This window comes from Felis catus, chromosome C2 (genome assembly GCF_018350175.1).
Source record: "Felis catus isolate Fca126 chromosome C2, F.catus_Fca126_mat1.0, whole genome shotgun sequence".
NCBI classification, from domain to species: Eukaryota; Metazoa; Chordata; class Mammalia; order Carnivora; family Felidae; genus Felis; species Felis catus.
In genome coordinates this window covers 61,770,886-61,797,968 of record NC_058376.1, presented here as the reverse complement: position 1 = coordinate 61,797,968, position 27,083 = coordinate 61,770,886, and the positions used below count along the sequence as shown (strand labels likewise).

The 27,083-nt window shown below is 40.3% G+C and overlaps 1 protein-coding gene across 2 annotated transcripts in view; it reads right to left on the bottom strand.

Annotated features, from left to right (window-relative positions):
- Positions 1 to 26,766, bottom strand: part of GAP43 (growth associated protein 43) — a 127,147-nt gene extending 100,381 nt beyond the window's left edge. Inside the window, exon 1 of one of the 2 annotated variants that reach the window (XM_019839229.2) lies at positions 26,644 to 26,766. In XM_019839229.2, the coding sequence (XP_019694788.1) occupies positions 26,644 to 26,664 (21 nt within the window). In that variant the 5' untranslated portion in view covers positions 26,665 to 26,766. Of the gene's footprint in view, positions 1 to 794; positions 879 to 26,643 lie in introns of those variants that run through there. The other variant, NM_001009303.1, reaches the window with a different exon arrangement.
- Between the last annotated feature and the right edge of the window lie 317 nt (positions 26,767 to 27,083).

Genomic DNA, 27,083 nt, shown 5'->3' with positions numbered 1-27,083 from the left:
GGAGAAGGGAAAAGACCTGATTTCCAACAGGTAATACTGGGCTCGTCTTTCCCATCCCATCGCAGCCCAAAGCTCCTAGGGGCGTGGTCCACCCTCTCCTCCGACCAGCTGGTGCACAATCGGCTACCGATCTTGGGAAGGGGATTTTCCCCTTCCACACGGCCAATTTCCCTCACAGCCCCAGTCGTCTTTAGCTTCTCTTAAAAAAAAAAAAAAATCTCAAACCACAGTTTCATTCATTCATTGAAAAATAAATAAATAAATCCTTCCCATGTTTTTCCATTAATACCTGCGCCCATTTGAAGCTCCTGCATGGACGAAATAAGGCTTCTTCCGCAGCACATGTGAGAAAATTGTACGACAGAACAAGCAACACTTATTACTGAATATTATTCCTTCACCCCGCTTTTTTGCAAATAATTTAAAGGACTGCCTCCCCATCTTGTAGGTAGAGTCCACATCTTCTCCCCACACCCCTCTCCATATCCACACCCGCAAAACCAGAGACCTAAAACGCTGAACATTCACTAAGAGCCCCCAAAATCTTATTTCTAGCCAAACAGGCATCTTTTTTTCTAACCTCATCCTAATTAGTAGCAGCGTCCCCAGACCAGAGCATGAAAGACAGACTGGAATAAAAGCTGGGATGCAACCATCAGTTACCATATGCTAAGGAAACGCGGGCACCATGGCCAGAGCACAAGCAGTTAAAATATTTTTCCCCCTGCTTTTACAGGGAAATATTGCAGTCTGGTAATTTCACAACAGCAAGAAGTAAAAATCTTTAGCTCTACCTGTTTGGTTCTTCTCATACAGCACAGCATGGTTGTATCGTCCCTTGCCTTCTTCCTGCCTTCTCTCCTTCCTCCTCTCTCTTTCTTATTCCCCCCCTCTCCACCTCTTTTCTGCTCGCTTGCTCACTCGCTCTCTCGCGCTAGCGCGCTCTCCCTCTCCCTCCCTCCCTCCCTCTCTCTCTCTCCCTCACACACACCAGGGCAGTTAGCAGCAACTGTAAGGTCCACAGCTACTGCTCAACGCACATGCTCGCTCGCTCTCTCTCCCTCTCCCTCGCCGGCTCTCTCCTCTGCCCTCTCTTCCCCTCTTTTCTCCCCTTTCCCCCGTCTATCTGTCTTTTTCTTCCCTTTCTCTTTCTGAGAATTGTTCACTAGCTTTCAATGACTAATCACTTCCCCAGCCCCCACCCCCCTTCTAGACAGGCACCCCCCTCCCAGTCCCCTGCCAGCCTCATGAATATTTAAACATCTCCAATCTGGACCCAATTACCCACCGACTTTCCCACTGCATTGAGAGGATGGTGGGGTGGGGGTAGAGACGGATATTCCAGCCTATTCTGGAGATTGGATGGAATGTGTTTTAGGGAAGAGGGGCTTGAGAAACGCTTGTATTTCTTTACTAACTCTTCTCTTTTCCAATATCATAAAAGCAAAGAACAGCTATTCCCAATGAGTAGTCAGACCTGTTCCAATATAAGTTGTATTTGCTATTTAGATTTTATGTACATTTAATAATTGTGAGGGTGAAGTTCTCTCCAAAAAAAAAAAAGAAACAATATGTAAATATCATACTGTATGTGTATGCTTCTCAGTATTCATATAATCTAAAATACATATATAAGCTTAAGTATGCACAAAAAAAACATATCTTACAATATCCTTGAGAAATCCACATGAATATGTAGCATTTTAAACATTCTAAGCACTTGAGTTAAGAAATGATAACCAATGTTTAGGAATTAGCATCCGTATCTAAAATCACATGGTGGTTCTTTTCTGAATGCACTCACACCTGTTTGAAAATTGGAGTTTCAAAAATATTATAAAAAAGGGGGGGGCACGTGGGTGGCTCAGTTGGTTAAGCATCCAACTTTGACTCAGGTCATGATCTCACGGTTTGTGAGTTCAAGCCCTGCATCAGGCTCTGTGCTGACAGCTCAGAGCCTGGAGCCTGCTTTGGATTCTGTGTCTCCCTCTCTCTCTGCCCCTCCCCTGCTTGTGCTCTGTCTGTCTCTCAAAAATAAATAAATGTTAAAAAAAAATTTTTTTTAAAGAAAATTGGGGTTTCTTCTAATTTTACTAAAGAAGTAGAACACATTTGAAAAATAAGTCTGTGTAATATTAATGGTACCCAAAATGATAGTTTACAGTTTGGGCAAGAAGAATAAAAGTAAACTTAATTGTTATGAGAAAAAAAAAAAAACACCTATATTGTGATGTCTATGTCTTCAATTCCTTCTATGGCCTTTCATAATTTGGTAGAGGAAAATATGACTTTAAGAAAAAGTATATACAAAATTTTAGATATATGGTACTGTGTGATCTTGAGAATGTTACTAAGCCTCTCTGTACCTAATTTTCTAATCTGTAAAACAGGAATTATAATGCCAACAAGTTGTGAGTACCAAATAATATAATGTACATAAAGCATACATTGGAATGGAGCCATTCTTAATACATAGTAACTTTACCTTAGAGACTGTACTTTTCTGAAGTTTTGGTGGCATTTTTAAGTGAATATCTCAAGGAACTTTTCAAACTATTTCTTGTTGTTCATTAGTGATGACAAAGATCCCCAATAAAACACCTCATATTCTTTCCAGTCTCTCCTAGACACAACTTTACTTAGTAGATTTCAACCAGACAGCTTATTATCATACATATTATTGGGATTACTGAGCTTAATAGGTGCTTGATACATTTTTACAAAATTCAAGATACATCAATCTCAGAATGGACTATCATCAAGAGATATTTAAGGGGTGATGGCTATAAAGTATCCCCAGAGGTCTTTCTGAGAATGATCTACTTCAAATCCAGGCTTACTTGTTCTTTTACTCGTATTTGCTTCTTAATTTTCATATTTTACGATATGAAACAGAATTAAATCCTGCGTTTAATATTTTTTTAAGTTTATTTATTTATTTTGAGAGAGAGAGAGCTTGAGTGTGGAAGGGGCAGAGAGGGAGAGAGAGAATCCCAAACAGGCTCTGCATTGTCAGCACAGAGCCCAACATGAGGCTATTATCTTACAAACCGTGAGATGATTTCGTGAGCCAAAATCAAGAGTCGGGTGCTTGACCAACTAAGCCACCCAGGCACCCCTGAATTTAATATTTTTTAATGTAATAATGAGTCTAGTCAGGGTCAGCTTTCAAAAACAATGGATGTAACTGGTGAAGAGGGCAAAGAATGGGTAAGAAATGACTCCATCAGAGATATTCCAGTTGTGGGTGAGGACCACCCTACCTGCCTGCTGGGGACTAGAGATTAGAGATGAAAGGAAGCAGAGGAGGTGAAGACTGGGGGCAAAGGAGAAGAAATTGCTTCTTTTGGTGTTTAAATAGACACATGACTTCACTGATTAAGATCATTTTGTCAACTATGGCAACCTAGTTGGCCATAGAATGGGGCTAACTCCTATCCTTTTCAATCCACTCCCCTCTGCCTTCCCAATTATATCTTGTTTTTGGAAGCAACCTTGGAAACAACATGATATAATGAAGTCAAACAGAGCCTAGAGCTCAAAACCAGGCAGAGGCATGGGTGAACTCTGTGAGTAAATACATTAAACCATCTTTTTTTTTTTTTTTTAATCTTTAATGTTTATTTTTGAGAGAGAGAGTGAGAGAGAGAGTGAGCAGGGAAGGAGCAGAGAGAGAGACAGCAGAATCTGAAGAAGGCTCCAGGCTCTGCACTGTCAGCACAGAGCCGGACATGGGGCTCAGACCCACGAACTATGAGATCATGACCTGAGCTGAAGTTGGACACTTAACCGACTGAGTCACCCAGGTTTACACCCAGGCTTTCATCTATTACCCAAAATGAGGTAGGTATGATCTTTAATCTCATTTTGATAGCGATACTAAAGCTAAGTGAATTAAGTACCTAGACTAGGTCACATGACTAATAAGAGGTAAAGCTTGGACTCCAAAACCCTCTTAACCACTAAGCTACATGGCATTCAGTGGTCCTCTATACCTCATTACCTCTGGTCCTGAGGGAATTAGATGATGCAGTGGAAGTTTTTGTGGTGAAATGAAATCAGCATTCTGCAAGGTCCACCTAACAGTCCCAGCCCTTGCCTTAAGACCCATGGAGGACAAGCTGATACCCTCATCCAACGGGAAGCCCTCTGTATACTTCTGACCAAATATCACATATTTCAACCACTCTAAGGTGCCTCAATATTTAAGGTCCTCACCATTTCAAATACCACCCTTTGGACATACTACATTCAGTCAATGAGCCTCTAAAATTACTTTCCAGAAGGGAGCTCAAAATTCCAAATTTAGTTTAAATATTATGGAATCAATTCCAGTACATTTTTCCCCCCTGAGCAATGGAGGTTATAGGATGGTAAAAGAATGAGAAAGAGAAAAGCACACTGATCCGATCTTGGCAGACAGATGAATGATAAGATAAGGTAAGATAAGATAAGATAAGATGAGATGAGATGAGATGAGATGAGATGAGATGAGATGAGATGGGATGAGATACCAGTATTGTCCTGATACCTACTAGTGTATTCAGTGGACCCACTAATCCTTATCCCCTTACAATCAATCCCAGTAAATGCCTAGGCTTAAGCCCCATGGCTAAACCTTATATAAATTTAATTAGCAGAATAACTAATGAGACTGTCAGGTAACTTCCTAACTATAGGTTAGGCAGTAACATCATTCTAGAAAAGGGTGAAGAATGGTGGAGGACAGGTGCCAGTTCCATTCTCAGATCTCTTTGAACTTCATACTAAAGTGATACTGTTTTCATAATAAACCCAGAAGTCTCTGGGCTTTACTAAGGGCTTTGTCCAGCTGTATGCCATTTTAGGAATAGTACTGGCACTTGAGAGAAGAGTGTCAGTAATGTTCCTCTTTTTATTTTCCCTTTCAGGTGCTAATTTTTCTTAACTTTTAGTCTTAGCTTTTTACCTACTGTATTCTTTGGCTACAGCTGCCATAACAAAATATCACAAACTGAGTGGCTTAAACAATGGAAATTTATTTTCTCACAGTTCTGGAGGCTGGAAGTCCAAGATCAAGATGCCGGCAGGATTGGTTTCCTCTGAGTGCTCTACGGGAAGTATCTATTCCAGGCCTCTCTCCTTGGCTTGCAGAAGGCCACCCTCCTACTGCCTCTTTACATGGTTGTTCCTCTGTGCACGCAAATCCCTAATGTCCAAATTTCTTCTTAAAGGACATCAGTCATATTGGGTTAGAGCCCACTCATGTGACCTCATTTAACCTCAATTACCTCTTTAAAAGCCCTAGATCCAAATACAGTCACATTCTGAGATACTGGGGGTTAGAGCTTCAACATATGTCTTTCGGAAAACACAGTTTAGCCCTTAACACCTAAATTCTCCTTTGGTACTTTTGCATATCATTTACTTATGCAACATTTTACTAAAACATCCCACCCTCAAGGAGATACTCACATATGTGAAAAGTGAAACAAATGCTGACATGATTCAATGTCAAATGTGAGCTACAAGAATTTAGAACATGAGAGAAATCACGATAGGGTATACCTTTCATTTCATGATTAGGATTTGAAAAAGTACAGAAGACACAATGAGTTTTAGAGAAGGGAAAGAGGTCATGTTGGAAAAGGCAAAATGTACAACTAATCACTGAATGATCTTGAGACTGTCAATATGCGGAAGAGGGGCAGTTGTAAAGGAGGGTAGAAAGAGTGAACCTTAGAAGGGCAGGCCACACTCAGATTGGGAAGAGCCTTAAGGGTCGGGCAAAGGGGGTGTATTAGTGTCCTAGGGCGGCCATAACAAATTTCTGCAAACGTGGGGGCTTAAGACAACAGAAATTTATTCTTTCAAATTTCCGGGTGTCCAGATTTAGTGTTGGCAGGATTAGTTCCTTCTGGAGCCTCTGAGGGAGAGTCCATTCCATCACCTTCTCCTAGCCTCTGGTGGCTATGGCAGTCCTTGGCATTTCTTGGTCTGAAGATGCATCAGTCCACTCTGCCTCCATCATCACATGGGCTCCCTTCCCTCAGTCTCTGAGTCTTTCCCTCTTTTTATGAGGACGCTTGTCATTGAATACAGGGTCCACTCTAAATCCAAGATGCTCTCATTTCAGGATCCTTAAATTAATTACATCTCCAAAGAGCCTTTATCCAAGTAAGACCACAGTCCTCGAACTGAGGGTTAGGGTTTAGACACAGATTTTTGAAGAACACAAGTCAACCTACTAGAGAGGATTAGACATAAGGTTTGTTACCGCAACAGTTTAGACAATGCCTATTGTAATGTTGTATGGTATGGAATGGTGAGAAGAGTACGCTGGGCCCTGGTGAGAGAATTACAGAATTGTTCTAATGCCTAGGTCAGGGAGGAAAGGTGGAGAGAAAGCGAACTGTCATTCACTGATTGCCCAGTATGTTTCAGGTATCACATATTCTGCACTTTCCCATATTTTGTCTCATTCACCTCACGGAAGAATATCTTGGGGGAAGAGAAAAATGGAAGAACCAAAAGTGGTTTGGAGATTGGGCCTGGGCAGCCTGGAGAATGAAAATAGGAAATCCAGATGTGAGGAGGTCCAGAAAAAGGGCTGGTTCTGTGAGGGAGGTGATGAGCCCATTTGGAAAGCATTCATTTTAAGGAAGCATTGAAAGGTTCAAGTGCATTGCAGGATCAGATTGTAAGAAAGAAGGTGCAAAAGGTGTCTGAGCCTGCCAAAGGTTTCCAGGCAGACACGGCTCCATCTGGTTCCAGGGAGAGGCCAGCCTCTATGAAATGATGTCACCATATTAATTAGGCTGATAGCATTTCAGTACTGCCTCACTGCCAGAATTCATCCTGCTTCTTGTGGACAAAGACCTGGATGGTTCTTAGGACCCTCTAAGTCTATCCGTCTTTCCAAACATGCCTCAAATGTCCAGAGTTTCTCCAGCGCTCTGGAGACCATCTGAATCTGTGAATAGCCAGGGAAGTCTCAGGGAGGGAACCGTGTGCTGGTGGCACAGAAGACGAAAGGCATGTGGCCCATAAGCTAAGACTCAGTAACCATGCAGCTCACGAGGAAGTGTGATTGCCTGAGTGGACAAATCTAACTCAGTGGCTCGTGGAATGTGTTAAGCAGCCGATGTGAAAAATTCCATCAGGTTACACAAACCTCTACCACCAACACATAATCAGAGGCTGAAATGAGAGTTTCATTTGATTTGGTCATTGAAGGGACCACGGAACTTGCTACATACTTCTTCTCTATTGCCCCTGAAGTTTTGTGATAGCTTGTTTGCCAGCCTACCTCCTCCCTGTAATGCACATTCCTGGATGGCAAGCACCATGTCTTGGCCTTTTTAATTTGTTTCTGGTATTTCCAGCAGAAGCATAGGTGCGTTTTATGGGGCCTAAAGCTTATATGATTTAGGGGAGATTTCTTTAAGAAAAAGAATACAAGTTAAGTATGAAAGTGGATATTTATTTATTTGAAAAAAGAAACCACACATCTCTGCCTGACACATCTATGCAATTTCTATGTTTTTGGCTACCTGTTCTTTGATCATCTCTTTATATAACAATGACTTTGTAATGTAATCTTCTAAAAGAGAATGGAAAGATAATCTAGTCCTTCCTCTCACACAGTTGATTGGATTTGTTTTTATTCTTGGCAGTTGGGGGTGCTTAAAACATGAGACCACATACAGAGGTACTTTCGGTAAAGGGTGCAAACAATAATGCAAAAACACAGGAATTCTGAGAAATTTCAGAGAAAAAATAGCATGATACATTTATAAATTGTGAATTATTAACTATGTGGCATTATCAAATTTATTCCTGTAAGGAATAAATTTGGTTTTGGTTAGGCGAAAACTGAATCTCTCACCTAAAATTTTATAGAGCTGACGATTGGAAAACTTTCCCACAGACGAGCTTTTGGTTCATACATTTCAAATCTTGTTTCACATCTTTACCACATGACTCAGGAGCGATGTGATATAGGCCAAGTGATGTTTATATTTGAATTCAACCTCTGGCTTGGTACTTCAGGTTACCATGCCCAGTGAGCTGGCTCACTGTATTCCTTGCAGCCATAAATGGCTAGCAATAACTTACCTGTCCATAAAAGCTCCAAGAAGAAACCTAAATATATCCCATTAAACCCAATCTAAATGTAACACCAATACAACCACATCTTACCTGGTTCTCAGAACTGCCACTCAACACAACCTGATTGAGGGGATATGTTGCAAAAGGGAAATTTGAGTGGAAAGAGACACAAGTCTAATGGATTCTTATTAAAATGTCTTACTATTTCTTATTTTATACAAATGTACAAACTTATGGCTCATGGCCCATGTAAGTGAGGTCCCCTAAAGCTTAAGCTGAATTAGCTTCTTTGTAAATTTGCTTCTCATTTCTAGTATTGATACAGAACCATTAAGTCTTCAATAAATAGTTGTTAAATAAGAATATGAAGGAGGGGAAAAGGGAGAGAAGAAAGGGGGGAAAAGGCAAGAAGGGAAAAAAGAGAGGGAGGAAATATTCAAAAAATATTCGAAATAAATTTTAAACATTAACTTTAAGGATTCCCCAGTTGTTTTATTTTCTTTTATTTTTTTAAGTTTATGCATTTATTTTGAGAGTGAGAGCAAGCATGCAAGTGGGGACGGGGCAGAGAGAAAGGATCCCGAGAAAACTCCCTGCTGTCAGTGCAAAGCCCTATGTGGGGCTCAATCTCACAAATCATGAGATCATTACCTGAGCCAAAATCAAGAGTCAGATGCTTAACTGAGCCACCCAGGTGCCCCAACCCCCAGTTTTAATCTGCAATTGTTATTTTGTTCTACACAGACATGGCTGTTTTTCACCATCTCTGCTCACATCCTGAGTTTGTCCCACTCTAAACTTCCTTCTGGAGAAATAACAAAATGCAGCCTTCCTGGCAGGGTCCAAATAGGAGACTCCCCATATGTGTTCCATTAAATGTTAATCTCCCACTATGTGGGGAATCAGAGAAGTGTCCTTCTCCAAAGACTATATAGCTAAACTCACCACCTTGTATTTTCTCCCATGTCTTGTGATACCTCTTTTACTATTTCCGATAGACTACAGAATTTTAGGAGGTGTGGTATACTATCCAATGTATAGTTGGACAATAAGAGAAACTTCAGATATATAGCTTTATATTATTTAATTTGCTCATTTTGGCTTCAAGCATTGATAGATTTCACTTAAACATTATTAATTTCAACCTTCATTCAAACAGGGTAGCTCATCCTGTAATACAATCCCTTGGTTTATTTTTCTCCTTATTCCTTCTCCCCACTCCACCATGATTCTGTCAAGTCTAGAACTGAGCTTTTTTGCTTAAACAACTTTGATCCTTTTCCATCTGAAATCCAAGTCTGCTCGTCTTTACATTAAAATTCTTCACAGTGAAGCCATCCAAAACATTGAGCAGCTAATGTACTCTGTCCACAGAATTTTCTTGAACAGACTTCCCCATTCTCTCTCCTTAAAACTCTGGGATATATATTTCCAACAATCTTCATCTGCTATTCCTTCAAATCCCTTATAGTACCTGTTAGATCCTCGAAAATTCTTCTGCTGATTATTTGGTTTTCTATTTCCAAGTCTCAATTCTTCCCTTCATCTCAAAGTCCTCAACTTCTCTAAAATTCAACAAAAAAAAATTCCACCATTCATTTCTCAAAGATTCTTTGTTGTTTGAAATACACCTCTCTGAATTCTCCAGGCCAAATAGCACACCATCTACAACTGCACTGTACTTCAGCTCACACCATAGCCTCTTTAACCCACAGAAGGAGATTTACCACAAGAATATGATATTATATTCATATTATTTTATGTATATTTTAATACATTTATTTAGACTGTACAGCATTGAGCGTTTTTAATTCCTGAAATTGGAGCTCAAAAATGTCATCTCATCTATCTCTCTGCCACTAACTAATGACCCCAAAGTTTTGCTTACTTTTTTTTTTTTTTTTTTTTTTTAAGATGGAGTCTCTCATTAAGGTTTTATCATCCTCATTCCTAGTGTCTGATATATTAGGAGTCTTTTCCCCTCATGTTAGCATATTGTCATCTTCTGGGGCCCTTCATCAGAGTGGAAGTGTTTAATGGCCTGAAGAATAATGAGGATATGGGCCCTCTCTTAACAAATCTTCAAATAATCAGCTTCATAGAAATTGGGCTGTGCATGCCTCCAGTTATTTGCACTGTATGCTCCTGAACTTCAAAGATTCCAGAAGGTTTGGATGATACCTATGAGGTCATCTGGCCCAGGTTGCCATTTGATGTTACCAAATGTTAAAACATCCTGTGCTTGAAGGAAAACATGATACTTCTAAACCTTTTCATTTTTGGGGGCACCTGGGTGGCTCAGTCAGTTGGGCATCTGACTTTGGCTCAGGTCATGATCTCACCATTCCCGAGTTGGAGACCTGCATCTGGCTCTGTGCTGACGGTTTGCCTGTTTCAGATTCTGTGTTTCCTTCTCTGTCTCTGTCCCTCCCCGTCTTGTGCTCTCTCTCTCTCTCTCAAAAATGAATAAACATTAGGAAAAAAAAATTTATTTTTATTTTTTATTTTTATTTTTTTAACGTTTATTTATTTTTGAGACAGAGAGAGACAGAGCATGAACAGGGGAGGAGCAGAGAGAGAGGGCGACACAGAATCTGAAACAGGGTCCAGGCTCTGAGCTGTCAGCACAGAGCCCGACGCGGGGCTTGAACTCACCGACCGTGAGATCATGACCTGAGCCGAAGTCGGACGCTTAACCGACCGAGCCACCCAGGCGCCCCGGAAAAAAAAATTTTTTTAAACCTTTTCATTTTTAACTTTTGACAATGTTTTGGACATTCTTTCCTATAGATACTGATATTTGTCTCCCTATAAGGTCCACCTGTTAATCTTGTTTGAATTCCCTTGGGCCGCTAAGGATAATATCTCTTTCACATACTGTTTCAGCAAGGGCTTAACTACAACTTGCCCATACTCCCTGTCTTTTGGGTACCAAGTATCTCTTGAGCTATTTTTCATTTAACAATGTTTTGAGTCATTCTGTTCTGGTTACTCTCCTGTCTCCTTTCAACATACAATTTATCCATATTCTTAAAAGGTAGCATCCCTACCTACTAATTACACTTGAAGTGAGAAAGAAATAAGTCAGTGCCATAATTCTAGATGTTAAATATCAATCAGTACATCATGGAAGTGTAAAAGATCTCTGTGTGTGTCCCACCACACCATTAAATTGTGAACTTATTCTGTGGTGTGCTGGTAAATGTTTAACAACTTGCTCTCAAGGGGCTAAGGGTGAGGGAGACATGATTTGTAGCCTTTGCCACTTTCCATGGTGTAAATACTCCTACCATGTCCTATTACAAGCTACAAATGTGGCATCACTCAACGCAGAGCTGGGAAGAGATGAACAGCAAAACAGCATTATATAGTATTTCCACCCAAGAGATACAATAGAAATAAATAATCTGAAGAGTATAGATAATAGTAAAAAAAAAAAAAAGGAAGAGATATGTTTTCAGTATTCGTTACCTTTGTTTTTAATATAATTTATTTAAGTTTATACAGTTTAATTTTTAGTAATGGCTGTGTTTAAAAACTGATTTGCAAAATTCCTGAAAATACAATAATTAGTTTGCAAAAGTTCATCCAGCCATATATCATACCACTTATTTACTCCAACTAAAATTTTGTGACATTTATTTATGTGTGGCCCTGCTAAACTAAGTTCCTTCTACACCTTCCTCAAATTGTCTAGTTCCATTGTTGACTTTTCTTTTTTCATCGGGGTAAAATATTGTATATGTATTCTTACTTATTTGTGCCTTGTTAGATTCAACCAATTATTTTTCCCTGTCAATAACTCTTTAGATCCTAATTCTGTCATCCCATATGTCTGTCATCTTTATCCCTCTGGCTTCATGTCATCCACATATTTGATGAGCAAGTCTTATGTATTTTATCCAAGGTGCTGAATTAAAAAAAAAAAAATGCTTGCCAGGACAGGGCCAAGGACAGAATCCTTGGCCATGCAAATAGAATTCTCTCTCCACACAGGCATCAAACTATTAATCAACATCGATTCAATGAGATATTTGTCTACTTAATAATAGCCTTTGCATCCAGTCCAAATCTCTCCACCTTGTTTGTAAGACTCACGAGGTTATTTACAAAGTGCATGACTGAAGTCCAGAAACCCTCACTTTCTTCTGTCTCATGTCAGAGAAAAAGTTTACCCTCCCCCAATGCAAAGCTGATCACTTTCTCCACGATTCATCAATTATGCCTCCTCTCTTTTGTCTTTTCAATCTGCCTCTTCTTCCACCTCCATCCCCATCCCACCAGCATATAAACATAGCATATACACAGTGCCGGAAAAACCTTTGTTTATCTACTCTGCTTTTGTTTCCCATTTGAAATATTACACATTCCAGTTTGCTCACTTTTCTTGGGCTTACTCTTCCATCCCCCGCCTCTATTCTCAGCATGACCAATACCAGGATCTTGTACCACTTAGGAAGTGAATGCATTCGGGTGAGACTTCACTCGTTTGCTGCTTTGCCATCTTCAGACTTAATCTGAACCTGGCAAAGTGGAGGTGGAAGTTTCCCCTTATATCTGGAACAGTGTCTTCTCATAATTCCTCAAGATCTTGGCTCTCCTAGTCCCTCTCTTATAGCATCACGCTCTTCCTCTCAACTGAATCTCTAAGCCTCATCTTTTAAAAGACTCTAGCTTCTCCCATGTCTTCACAGATAAAATATTCTCCTTCAAACCTGGCCCTGCATCATATTCTGCCCATCATCTTTACTTCTTCACCTCCTTCTCAATTGTCAGTTATTGGTCATTTGCCTTTGTAGTCACCAGTTCATTGGCTCCAGTTAGGTCCCCAAGAACCTCATACTTGCCATCACTCGCTCTGTCTCTCTTACACACACACACACACACACACACACACACACACACCTTTTCATTCCTTACCTTACAAGGCTTCTCTGCAGCTTCAAAACTAACCACTCCTTGTGTTTGTTTGCTTTATTCTTTAATTCCCTTTTATCTTTGTTTCAATGACACTCATTCTCCTAATTTTCCTCCTCCAGCTCTGGATGCCTCCTCTTTCTTCTTGTCAGATTTCTCTTCCTCAATCACCACTTGCCTGGGCCTTCTCAGCACTGCCCACAGCTTCCTCCACCACCACCACCTCTTTCTGTGTGACTCCCAATTCTGTATTTTCAGCCTAGACCTTGTTGGAATTCTGCTTCAAATACAGATCTCCATATGCATGATTCACTCTCCCAAAATGAACATCTTATCTTCCTCCCGCGTCCTCTCACCAAAATATGCACCTCCTCCTGGAATCTCTATTCTGGTTTATAGGACTGCCACTCACTCACTTGCCCAGGCCAACAATGCGCTCTCTTCTTCGTCACCTACAGTCAGCCAGTAGATCAGGAAACCCTTTACGTATCAATTCTTTAAGTTCTCATTTCTTGTCTGATATTTTGTGATAGGTTTTGAATTACTTCCCTGCCTGAAATCTCTCACTTCCTTAATCTATCCTGTACCCACGGCCAGTCATCATTCTAAAACAACCATACCAGATCATGGACCTCCTGTTTGTAATATCCTTCTTTAACTAACAGTTAACTGCAGGAAAAAGTCCAAATGCCTCACCCCCAGGCAGTCTGCCTATCTACCTCTCCAATGATATCCCTGAACACCAAATTCATTGCATTCTCCAAAGAGGTCTATGCCTTAATTATCTCTGTCTTTTCACACACTGACTTTGACTCACAGAATAACTGTGCCCGTGTTTAGTGATGAAATTCTCATTCTTCCAAATAACAGCTAAAATAATCTCTCTTCCACGAATCATGACCACATTCCTCATGCCACTATTTCGCGTGTTAGTATTCTCTCCTGTACCCTCTCCTGTCAGGCACTTGCCACACATTATTGATAGTATCTACTTACTTGGCTATGTCCATTGTTACATGGAAGTTATGAAACTAACACAATTCTTAAAGGAAGAAATTGAATTATATTTATCTTTGCATCTCCAGTTCTTAGCACACGGCCCAGCACATCTTAGGTAACTCAATATATTTTCACTGAATGAGTAACTTTCCCTTACTTTCTATTTTATACCCAAATCAAAGAAAGATGTATGGAAACTAGCATGATTTATTCTTGGTGATCTTTGGGACCAGTACTTTTTCATTTTTCTTCCCAAACCAGAATTTCAATATTCAACTCTAGATAAATGTGCCAATATTAAATCCCTTAGCTTGTGGGATCATTTTTTCCTCCTCATTTTAATTTTTGAAAACAGAAATAAAAATTTTCCAAGTTCAACACTCCTGCTCCAGAAACAGTAGAGATACAACTCTGCCATTTTACATAAAGGTCCTCACTGTTGGGTAAAATCTTATGTGTGCTGACACAAAACTAGAGACAAAATAGGTGTATCTGGAATATCTTAGAGCTATAAGTAACTAACTAAACTCAATTACAGAGGGCTTAAAAATATCATTTCTGTGTTCTATACCAAGAAATATGATGGTAGGTGATTGCATTCACGTATCTCATGGATGGAATCATTGGGTTCTCAGGTTCTCTTTTCTATGCTCTTCTCTCCTGAACTATTTTGTTTGTCTGTTTGTTTTCAATCCCATGTGTGTTGCCTCTGAGGTAAAGCGGCTGGGGCAGCTCTGGGTTTTACCAATGCTTTTCAGAGGGGGAAAATGGAGGAAGCCACACAAATATTTGTAACAAAGTCTACATTTTATAACAAAGTAACAGCTTTCCCAGAAACTTTCAGGCAGATTTGCCCTATGTTGTGTTGGACAGATCTGAGTTGAATGATCATACCTGGACCTCAGGGAGATTGGAAATGTAACTACTTATTTTACTTTCTTTTAGCTTCCACTATGGGGAAAAAAAAAAGTAAGGGAGAATGGGGTTGAAAACCAACTCTGCCTTGGGGGATAAGATCAGGTGTGACTGGTCGCTGTTCTGTTTCCCAGTCTGTATTGGCTTTATCTTCTATTACTCCATTGTTTTCTTAATTCAAAAATTGTACTGAACTTGTCTCTGGATAGTTTGAAGAATGCTTCTGCTGCCTTTCCCACCTACACAGCATCTGTTTTGAATAATTTTTCTCCCCTGACTTCTCCCTGATCATTGACATTTTTGAAGGCAAAAAAATCTCATTTTTCTACTCAACTTTCTAACCTCTTTAGGCCCATTTATATTATTTTGCCTTTACCAGTGCTGATAACTAACTCACAATTTAATATAATTTCTCAATCTTGCTAGCATTCTTCTTAATTCCTTTTCTAAATCATGAATATAACACTAAACAGAACCAATTCAGAATGTACAATATTAAATTTTGAATTATCCTAATGAAAACATTTCTTATCAACTATATACATACTCATTTTAGAATTTTCTCACATCTCTAAACCAAATCTGAAGCCTTTCCATAGAGTTAAAGAAAGTCGGAACTGGGGTGCTTGGATGGCTCAGTCGGTTAAAGTGTCCAACTCTTGATCTCAGCTCAGGTCTTGATCTCAGGGTCATGAGTTCAAGCCCCATGTTGGGCTCCATGCTTGGCATGGAGTCTACTTAAACCACAACGACAACAACAACAACAACAACAACAACAACAACAACAAAACACAACTGAAAGAAGCTTCTAGCCTTTTTCATTTTATCAGTTAGATAACTGAGACAGAGAAAGTCAAAATGACTAGTTAGTGTTTTGAGACAATGCTAAAAACCCTGGTTTCCTGGTCTCCAGTTTGATGTTTTCTCCACTAGGTTGAGATGTGAGTGGTGTTTGCATGAGAAACATTTGAGATACCAGAAACACTAGGCCAGTGGAACAGGAGCCAAGGAAATGGGCTATAGTATTGGTCCCAGAAAGGGGAAGGACAGAGCCCAACTGAAAATCATGGAGCAAGCTGAGGAATGGTTTAAGTGATCTTGGGCACAAAGTCCAATCTGGTAGGACAGGGCACAGCAGTGGGTGAGCCCTTGGGAGCTAGGCAGGTGGCAGTCATGATTCTGGGAGTTGTGTCCATATGTTGCAGAATCCCTGCCAGAAGGCTGTGTTTGGGCGAGGCTCCAGTTCCCGGAGTGGAGAGCTGACAGGTGCCAGGTGGGGTCCAGGCCCTAGCCAGATGTACTACAGCTCAGAGTGTGGCTCTGGTCACAGGGAGGGGATGACAGTCTCTGGATGACTGGTTGCAAACCAAGGAGGAGGAAGTTAGGCAGAAGTAAGATAACATGGCCAGGGCCAATTTCAGGGGTAGTACTATGACGTGGGCCACTCAAGCATCCGTGGCTCACTCACCCAGAACTGAAGCACTTGGATCTGAGGGCCAGTAAAAGATGCTTGTAAGGCATGGAGAAAACCCAACAGCCACAGCTGAATTTTCAGACCTCAGGTCTAGGGTCAGGATTTAATTTAAAGTCTCACCAGGCTCAGTTAGCACTGGCTCAGGATCAGAGATAGGACCAAGCCCATAGGTTTGCAGCACTAGTAAACGCTGTCAGGAGACTAGAATGCCACACCCTGAAGTTGCTAGGATCCAATCTACACTTAATGTTTGACCTAAAATTATATTGGGGCGGGGGATGGAAGAAGGCATGTCAGGACCCACAAAACTCAATTTAATAATTCCATAGGAAAAGTTTATCTTGCAGCTTTTTAAAAAAGCATCTCAGTAGTAGGTGGTGTTCATGAATTCATTATCTGCAGTGTGTTTACAGATTTGTATGTCTTAATATAGTTACGGTGTTGGTCTGTGTTAATTTTAGGTCTTCTTTAGCAGCACCTTCATTCTCTGAGACTTTTAAAAAATAGAGACAGCACGGAAACAGCTATAAGGACAGTATATGTTTTATAAAAAATATATCCATAAGATGGAGAGAATGCATGGCGGTCAGGATTCTGCAATCAATACAACTGGGTCATTAAGGTGACCAAGACCACCAGACCATGAAACACTTGGTCCAATCATTTCATCCGTCTTAATGACCAAAGCCAACCAACTGCACAATGATACAATCAATTGCTCAGTAACTATCCATTATGATGGCAGAAAACAAAACAAAACAAATTGGCAGTGTTTTGGTCAGTTTAGTAAAGCTACACAGACAAGATTGCCAAGCATATGCTGGCTCCTAGTTTTTATGCCTTTTGTGGTCCAGATGCATTTCCTTCATTCTGATTACTTCACAATACTCAACTCCCCCAAGTGTTTATCTCTAGCTTGCTCTTTGCCATTAGTTTCTGTCTACTTTACTTTCTTCAATTTTTCTTGTTTGTGACAGATTTTTAAAGCAATCGGTACTTCATTTTTAAAGTCATCATTCATTTTCTCTCCCTACCTATTTATTATGCCTCATTAGAAAATTTATTTTTGTGTGTGTTCCATGCTTTGCTACTACATTTATACATGAGCTTTCCAATTTGCCTTACTTCTCTTTGATAGCATTAATTCAAATAGAACATATAAGTAGAAATATTATAGATACATATGTTTTTTAAACATTAGCCTGGATATATATTTATTTACACAAATATCTGCCTATGTATTTTTAGATTAGCTATAATCCATATCCAAATACTTAAATCACCTATTCTAGATATATTATGTTCATATCTTGCAAATGGATTGATCTACTTTTTCCCTCTGGAATTATACTTAACACTATGTCCAGCTTTAATTCTCCTAGCTTTCTATAGTGGTCAGATTCTGCTAAGTTTTACCATTGCTTTGTACTCCTTAGCTTTTCTAGGCTGGTCTACACAATACTTCATCAAACAGAAGCTAAATATTTGGTAATCTAATCGCTGTTGTGTGTGTGTGCATTCGAGGGAGAAAAGCAGACTAACTTCTTTACTGATTTCTCTATTTTAATGAAATTATTAGAATTGACTAAATGTTTTGGTCCATGCAAGCACAGAAAATAATTTCGCAAAACCTTTATTTCCTGAAAAAAATTTTTGACTAAAGAAGAAAGGTTTATGGTAAAAATATAGCTTTTTGTAAAAAGGTGAAAAGGATCAGAATCATCTCTATTTTCTAAGAATTTGCTTTGTACTCATCTGATAATTAGTCTGCGTGTCGAGCTCCCTGTGTTTTCAGGTGTGTATGTTGTGTGCATGAATGTGCAAGTGCATGCATATGGATGCATTTTGGGTGGGGGGAGGCAGTTACCATAGTTAAAAGATAGTGATGGGCGACTCACTGCAATGACTGGATTACAGATACAGTGCGTATGTGCCTCAGGCCCTGCAATAGGAACAGATGGTAGTTGAGGTCAGGTGAGGTCAGGTCTAACCAATTGGAGCAGGGGAACTGATTATAAGGATTAATGGTGGGCAGGTGAGGGTGTGATAGGGGTCAGGGTAGGCAGCTGCTATTTGGGGTACTTGAAGTCAGAGAAACAAATTTCCAGGCAAGGCAGTCAGGCGTATGGTTGGGCTCTGGAAATGGGACTAAGAGAGCACTTCAGACAGAAACCAACCATGGTCTGGGCAGCCTGCCTGAAGTAGCTTTAATAAATTCCACAGTCCCTGGAGGACTTTTGTTCTCAAAGTCTCAGACTTTTATTCTCATAGCTCCTTCTATCTAGTAGAACTTCAGTTAGCATAGCCAACTCAAATCTTTGTTCCATGTATAGATTTCTTCTTATCCATAGTCTATACGAACCCAATCATCTCTACAATCTAAAGAGCTATTTATCTCCATCTCAGACAGAAATACCCTTTTTTTCCATGTTGAACGGGACTATTCAGAGATGTCAAAGACCGGGAAAGGTTTGACAAGCTGAAGAGGAGTAAAATTTTACTCTTTACAAATACATGATCCGTCTTTCAGGGAACCCATCTGTCTGAGTAGACTGACCCAGGTTAAGAGCCTTTACACTTTCCTCCATACAAAATGTTTTCCATTTGTCTTGGAAAACTCTGGACTTTAGAGAGCTTGTGGCAGAAATCTCAGGCAGGGCAGATGCACTAATATCAACTAGTACTCAAGGATTACCTGAGGAATTTAAAAATTGGCTATTATTGCTTACTCTAACAGGTATAAGAGTTAAAGATTTCATGAAGTTCATACTCATCTCACTAACTGCTTGGGAAAATGTAGAATTTGTGTACATGTCACTGTTAAGGTAAGCTAGAGGAAGAAAAAGAAATGGGGATGTCTTATAATTGGAAATATATTTGGTCTTTGTCACCAGTTTTTGCCACAGAGCTCCAAAAACTGTTGGCATTTCCTGGGTGATAGGAGGGTTATTTTGGGTGGTCATAAGAAGCTCACTTTGATCACCTTTGAGTTTATGCTAATGAGGTGGCTTTGGGTGGGGCCCTTATATAGCCTCAGGATGGGGTTGCTGGTCACCAGAATGACTAAACTGATTATAGAGTATTGGAACTCCCAGCTCCTCCCTCCATTTCCCAGATTTGGGGAAAGGAGGTGAGGCTAGAGATTGGATTATAAAAACTTTTTTTTTTTTTTTAATTTTGTATTATTCTTCAAAGAGAGAGAGCGAGAACACATGAGCAGAGAGAGAGAAGGGGAAAGAGGACCTGAAGCGGGCTCTACATTGATCGCAGAAAGCCCTATGCGATGCTATGCAGGGCTGGAACTCACAAAACTGTGAGATCATGACCTGGGCCAAAGCTGGATGCTTAACTGATTGAGCCACCCAGGTGTGCTGGATTATAAAAACTCTTGAACAATACAGTTCAGAGAACTTCTGGATTGGTGAACACATCCACCTGCACGGAGGGAAGCTCTTTGCCCTGCTTCCTAAACCTTGCTTTATGCATCTCTTCCATTTGGCTGTTCCGAGTTTTGTCCTTTGTAATAAATTGGCAAGCACATGTAAAGTGTTTTCCTGAGTTCTGTGAGCTATTCTAACAAATTATTGAAGTCAGAGAAGGAGGTGTGGGACTGATCCCTCTGGTCAGTCAGAGGTGCTAGTGGTCCAGGACTGGTGTGTGCTGTGGGGGCAATCTTGTGGAACTGAGCCCTTAACCTGTGGAGTCTGGGACAGCTATCTCATGATAGTGAATGTCCTCATTGAGTTGAATTGTGACCAAGTTGGTGCCAGAAAATTGGAGAATTGATTGGTGTCAAGAAAAACCTCCAAGAGAGGAAGATTAGTTTGAAGGTTATTGCAGAACTCAGTCAATTCATAAGTTAAAAAACAAAAAACAGAAAATTAGGCACAGGGGTTTTGTTTGAGTGGTTTTGTACATCTTTCCATACTAAAACCTAGAAAATCTATCAACTTTATTAGTGGGTGAAAAGGAATGTGCAGTTTAAGGGAAATTTATGATACATTAGTTTAAATAGTCTAACAAAATCTTGCCAGTAATTAAGTTTAATTCCTACTTCTCATTTCCAGTGAGCCAAAATAGAAGAATACATTTACCAAATGATAAAAGTAGGGCTGCTTGATCAACACTAAATGATAGTTCCAGAGAAGAAGAGAACAGCTCTCATGTTGTAGCTGGACTCTTCACTCATTGATCTGCCAACTTTTTGAAGATGGGGCTGTAATTCCTAAGAAAAGGTAGGAACACGATCTGTATTAGTGATGATTTATTGGTGCTATAAGTAAAAGTAAACTGGAAAATAATGGCATAAACAGGGAAGCAATTCATTTTTCTCACATAACAAAAGATATAAGAGGTAGGTAGTTCAGGGACAATTTGGCCGTTCAGAGGTGCTCTTTAGGACCAAGGATCATTCTATCTTCCTGCTTTATCAACCTTGGCTTAGGGCTTCCGTCTTTGTGGTTACAAGATGATAATTATAATTACATAAATCACATCTATGTTCCAGGCAGAATGAGTGAAATAACAAAAACAAAGGGAGAGACGAAGCAAAAAGCCAATAGTCGGTCCTTTTAAAAGGCTTCCCATAAAGTTTGTACCAGGTGATTTCTGTTTATATCTCATTGGCCAGAACTGAGTCACATGATGGTATTGATTTGTGCTACCTCAGAATTCATACAGTAGTCCCTAGTTCAGTAGTCCCCAGTTCATGGTTTCTCTTTGGGTGGTCTCAGTTACCTGTGGTCAACCATGGTTGGGAAGCAGATGATTGTACTTCTGACATACTGTCGGAAGGTCAATAGTCTAACCCTATGTCACAAGGCTTACATCATTCACCTCACTTCATCTGAGCATGTAGACATCTTATCATGTCACATCATCACAAGAAGAAGGGAAATACAGTACAATAAGGTACTGAAAGAGAAAGAGAGAGCACATTCATATAGCTTTTATTACAGTACATTGTTTTTATTATTTTGTTTTGTTTTTAGAGAGAGAGAGAAAGTGTGTGAGTGGGGGAGAGGGGCAGAGGGAGAGAGACAGGGAAACTCAAGCAGGCTCCATGTTCAACGTGGAGCCCAATGCAGGGCTTGATCCCACAACTCTGGGATCATGACCTGAGAGGAAATCAAGAGTCGGATGCTCAAACAACTGAGCCACCCAGTCACCCCTACTGTATATTGTTTTAATTGTTGTATTTTATTATTATTAGTTGTTAATTTCTTACTGTGTCTAATTTATAAATTAAACTTTACCATAGGTATATATATAGGAAAAGCATAGTACAGATTTTCCTTGACTTATGATGAGGTAACATCCCAATAAATCCATTGTAAGTGGAAAATATCATAAGTTGACAATGCATGCAATACACCTAAGCTAGACAACATAGCTTAGTCTAGCCTACCTTCAATGTGCTCAGAACACTTCCATTAGCTTACAGTTGGGCAAATCATCTCACACAAACCTGTTCCCCATAAAGAGCTGAATTTCTTGTGCAATGTTTTGAATACTGTACTGGAAGTGAAAAACAGAATGGTTGTATGAGTACAGAATGGTGAGCATATACTGGTTGTTCACCCTTGTGATTGCCTGGCTGACTGGGAGCTGCAGCTTGCTGCCACGGCCCAGTGTCACAACAGAGCATCATACCACATATTGCTAGTCTCGGAAAAGATCAAAATTCAAAATTTGAAGTACAGGTTCTGTTGAATGTGTATTGCTTTTGCATCGCAAAGGTGAAAAATTGCAAGTTCAACCATTTTTAGTGGGGGAACAGCTGTATATATGAGGTTCGGAACTGTCACAGTTTCAGGTATCCACTGGGGGTCTTGGGACATACCCTTCTGGGATAAGCGGGGACTACTGTGCATTGAAAACCTAATGCGGGGGCGCCTGGGTGGCTCAGCCGGTTTAGCGTCCGGCTTCGGCTCAGGTCATGATCTCATGGTTTGTGAGTTCCAGCCCTGTGTCAAGCTCTGTGCTGACAGCTCAGAGCCTGGAGCTTGTTTCAGATTCTGTGTCTCCCTCTCTCTCTGCTCCTCCCCTGCTCATGCTCTCTCTCTCTCTCTCTCAAAAATAAACATTAAAAAAATTAAAAAAAAAAAAAGAAAAAAAAAAGAAAACAGAATGCCAATGCAATGGTATCAGGAGGGGATGTGATTAGGTCATGGGGCAAAGCCCTCATAAACAGAATTAGCATCCTTATAAAAGAAGCTGAGAAACTCCCCATGCTTTTGCCATGGGTTACAGCTACAAGACATTTTCTATGAACCAGAAAAAAAAAAAAAAAAACAGGCTGTCACCCAGACACTGAATCTGCTAGTGCCTTGATCTTGGGACTTGCCAGCCTCCAGAACTGTGAGAAGCAAATTCTTATTGTTTATAAGCCACCCAGTTTATGGGATTTGTTATAACTCCCTGAAGGGACTAAGACACATGATCATTCCTTGCTGAAGGTGGTCAGGAGTCATTCCTTAGCAGTTTAGCTGAGCATATTGTATGCTTAATAAAAGTCATAATTCTGAGTCACAGATTAAGGGAATGAATGCTGTGTGAACAACCAGCACTGATGCTTTCACTAGTTATAAATAATGACTGTCTACAAAACAAAAACATTAACTTCATAGCTATCAACGAAAAAACTCCAATTCCCTTTCCTCTTTTCTTCTCATTCTTCTTTTTTTAATCAAATCTCTTCCCTACGTCTTATCTTGCTCTCTAGGCATTTTGTCCTCTCTTTTCTCCTTACTTCTCTTCCTCTGTTCTCTTTTGTTGTAACACATATTCTTAGTACAAACTTACACTTTTCTTTAGTTCCATTAGATAAAATACCTGTTTCGTTAATATGCTGTTGCACAATAAATCACTGTTCAAAGTTAGTGGCATAAAGCAGGGGTCAACAAACTTTCTGTAAAGGCTATATAGTAAACATTTCAGCTTTATGGGCCATGTGGTCTCTGTCACTAGAGTGCAAAGGCAGCCACAGGTGATATGTAAACATGTATGATTGTTTCTCAATAAAACTTTATTTACAAACAGGTGGTGGGCTAAATATAGCCCTGAAGGCTGTAGTTTGCCATCCCTTGACTTAAAACAACAATGATTTATCATTTTTCATGATTTTGTGAGTTGATTGACTCAGCAGGGCAGTTTTTCTATTCCATGTGGTATAACTGAAGTTACTATTTGGCTGTATTTAACTGATAGTTCAACTGGAGATGAAACATTCAAAATGGCTTCTCATCCTCCAGGTCCTCTCTTCACATAGCTTCTCGTTATTCGGTCTGAGCTCTTTACAGAAGGGAATGTGGCTTTCAAGGGGAATAGACAGAGAGATCAAACTTGAGATTGCAAGTGCTTATCAAGCCTCTGATTGCATCACTTTGCTAAAATCTCACCTGCCAACACAAGTCACATGGCCAATCCCAGAGACAAAATGGGACAGGGCTATATAGGGGTGTGAATAACCAGAAGTATGGATCACTGAGGTGCCCCAATATGAGAAAATACCACAGTCTGCCTTCTAGCCCTCAATGATGCTCTCTCCTACATTCAAAATATACTCAGCTCCTTCCCAGACTCATACAATACTGTCCCACTTCAGCATCAGGTTGGTGTCCAGCATTTTGTCATATAAATTAGTTTCATGTGTAGATATGGTCCCTAGGGTATGGATCCTCTGGTTAAGAGAGCTATGAACTAAAACAAGTTATCTGCCCCACACATCCAACATTCAATGATGAAAACAGGAAAGGATAACTTCAATAGATATTCCCTTTTCAAAAACGGCAGCAGGGGGAGGAGGCAGAAGGCCTATAGTCATTGCTCCATAGCAATTTTGTAATCCATTGGGGCTTATGTTCTTAGAGGAAGTGAATGTTTGTTTTGATCCCCAGAACTCATTCCTTAATCCAGAGCTCTCCTCCACTTTTTGATCTTTTGGAATCTCTCTTTTTTTTTTTTTTTTCCAGAATGCGAGAGAGGAGAGAGAATGAGTGTGCAAGGGTGGGGAGAGGGGCAGAGGGAGAGAGAAAGAATCCCAAGCAACCTTCACACTCGGCACAGAGCCAAACGCAGGGCTTTATCCCATGATCATGGGATCATGACCAGAGCTGAAATCAAGAGCCAGACACTCAACTGACTGAGCCACCCAGGTGCCCCATCTTCTGGATTCTTGGTTTCACTTTCTGAGATGGCCTTCCTTTCTATAAATAATGGCTATGCCTACAGCTGAGTAGTACTCTCAGATGGCTTCCTGCCAATAGTAAGTTGTTTGGCTCTTTTCATTTTGACCTATTCCTTTGAGTCCAAGCTGATACAACTCTTTAAAACATGTTGTGGACTTTTAGATATCAAGTTTAAAATCCATTCCGTTAGGCAAAAGCCCACACCCACAAATCCCATGTTATAGGTCTCTCCCTGATTTGAGCTCAGAATAAGTGTGTTGTGGTAAAATACCCTTAATATTCTCAGAAGTGATTTTGTTTAGGCGAGGGGACCTGCGAAGCATTGCCTTAAATCCGTCAGAGATCTAAACAAGTGATCCAGCTGCTGCAACCTTGATTCTCTATTTGCCTTCAGGCCTCCAGGATGACAGCATCTTGGAGTTGATCTTTTTCCCTGAGGAAAATTCTTACTTTAAGATGTTTTAAAGATGAAAACTTGAAACAGTGAAAATGAGAAACAGTTATAGGCCTAACCCAAAAAGTCTGAGCTGGAAATATTTCCTCTCTGTTCTGCTTAAAAACTGAATAGTACTTTCTTTAGCTTCTATTTCTCTTACTATATCTTACCGTAAATGGCTTAAAGCACCGATTGGCACGTTCAATATTCTGCCTACAGTTAGCTACATTCTTAATTTTCAACTTTTTTAAGTATCTAATTTTTCTAGCTTCTAAGTTACCACAGGTGACAATTCCTTCATTCCTTTACCAATATATAACATAGGTCCTTTTTTCTCCAGCCTTTCACAGAAAGTTTAGTTCTCCTAGGCTCCACTCACAGTCTTCTCACTTTTGCCATCTTCCCTGCAGTCCCAAATTCTGTATTAATCATATATATTTTTTTAATTTTCTGTATTTCATGATGCTTTGAAGGATCTTGAGGCCTTGCTGACCCAGGAGAGACTGTCCCTCCCCAGGCTAGCTAATCCCTAGAGATAGCAAAAGACCACCTTGCTAGTGTAACTTGCATATGCAAAGTAACTAATCCAGAGCCCATACCACCAACTACCTTCTTTGCCAAACTGTCACACATTGCCCTGCCTTAATCACCCCAGGGCAAGTTATCACACACTCAAGGCAGTCTCTACTCTCCAGAGCCTGCTGAAATTATCCAAATGAACCAATCCTAAACCTGCTTACCCTGCTTACCTACCTTGCCCATTCCTTCCCATGAAAACCACAATAAAGGCCATGCTATACCTTTACTTCTGTTTCTTGACAGAACTTGGTGCTTCCCCACGTGGCCCTGCATAGGGTAGCAAGCCTCTTCCTCTTGAGAACTGTAAGAGAACAAGCTGCCTTTTATGTTTTTATTTTTTTTATTTGAGAGAGAGAGAGAGAGAGAGAGAGAGAGAGCATGCACAAATGGGGGAGAGGGGCAGAGGAAGAGAGAGAGAATCTTAAGCAGGCTCCACACTCAGGGTGGAGCCCAACATGGGGCTTGATCCCACAATTCTGGGATCATGACTAGAGCCAAAATCAAGAGTCAGACACTCAACCAACTGAGCTGCCCAGATGCCCCCAAACTGCCTTTTCAATGGCAAGCATCTCCTGATCTACTGGCCTCACCATACCTTAATAAAAACAAACTTCTAGGTATATTGCAAAGAAATCCAATATCATATACTTTAGTTTTTTTTTAATTTTAAAAATGTTTATTTTTGAGAGAGAGAAAGAGACAAAGTGTGAGCGGGGGGGGGGGGGGGGGAGGGAAGGGTGGCACAGAATCCAAAGAAGTCTCACGGTTCTGAGCTGTGAGCACAGAGCCCAACATGGGGCTCAAACCCACAAACCCTGAGATCATGACCTGAGCTGAAGTTGGATGTTTAACTGGCTGAGCCATCTAGGTGCCTCTTAGTTTTTTGTTTGTTTATTTGTTTGTTTTTTATAATAGCACCCTACTTTTAGGTACTAATTTCTATGTCAATTATTTGTTGGTACATAATAGTCACTTCCAAACCCAGTGGCTTAAAATGTCCATTATTTTTTATTTCTCACAATTCTGTGAGTTGGCTGGCTCACCTGAGCATTTTCCTGCTCCATGTGGTAGAGATGAGGTCACTCAAGTGGTTGTATTCAGCTGGGAGCTCACCTAGGTGTGGAATGTCCAAGACTATCCTCCAGGGCCTGTCTCTACTTGTCTTCTCATCACTCAGTAGTCAAAACTGAACTTCTCTGTAACATGGAAGCTGGTTCCTGAAAGTGAACATTCCAAAAGACAATCTCCAGTGTGCAAATATTTATCAAGTCTCTGTTTGAGTCATGCTTGCTACTGTCTCAGTGGTCAAACCATCAGCTAGCTCAAACTCTATGTGGGAGAGGACTAACCACGGGATGAATACTAAGAGGTATGGGTCCTCTGGGGCCATCAAGGTAATAGTATACCATACCAGTGTGATAATGCCATTCCAAGTTTCTTTTTGCTTTGGGGAATAGCCCATGGAGTGTAGCAGAAAATGTAT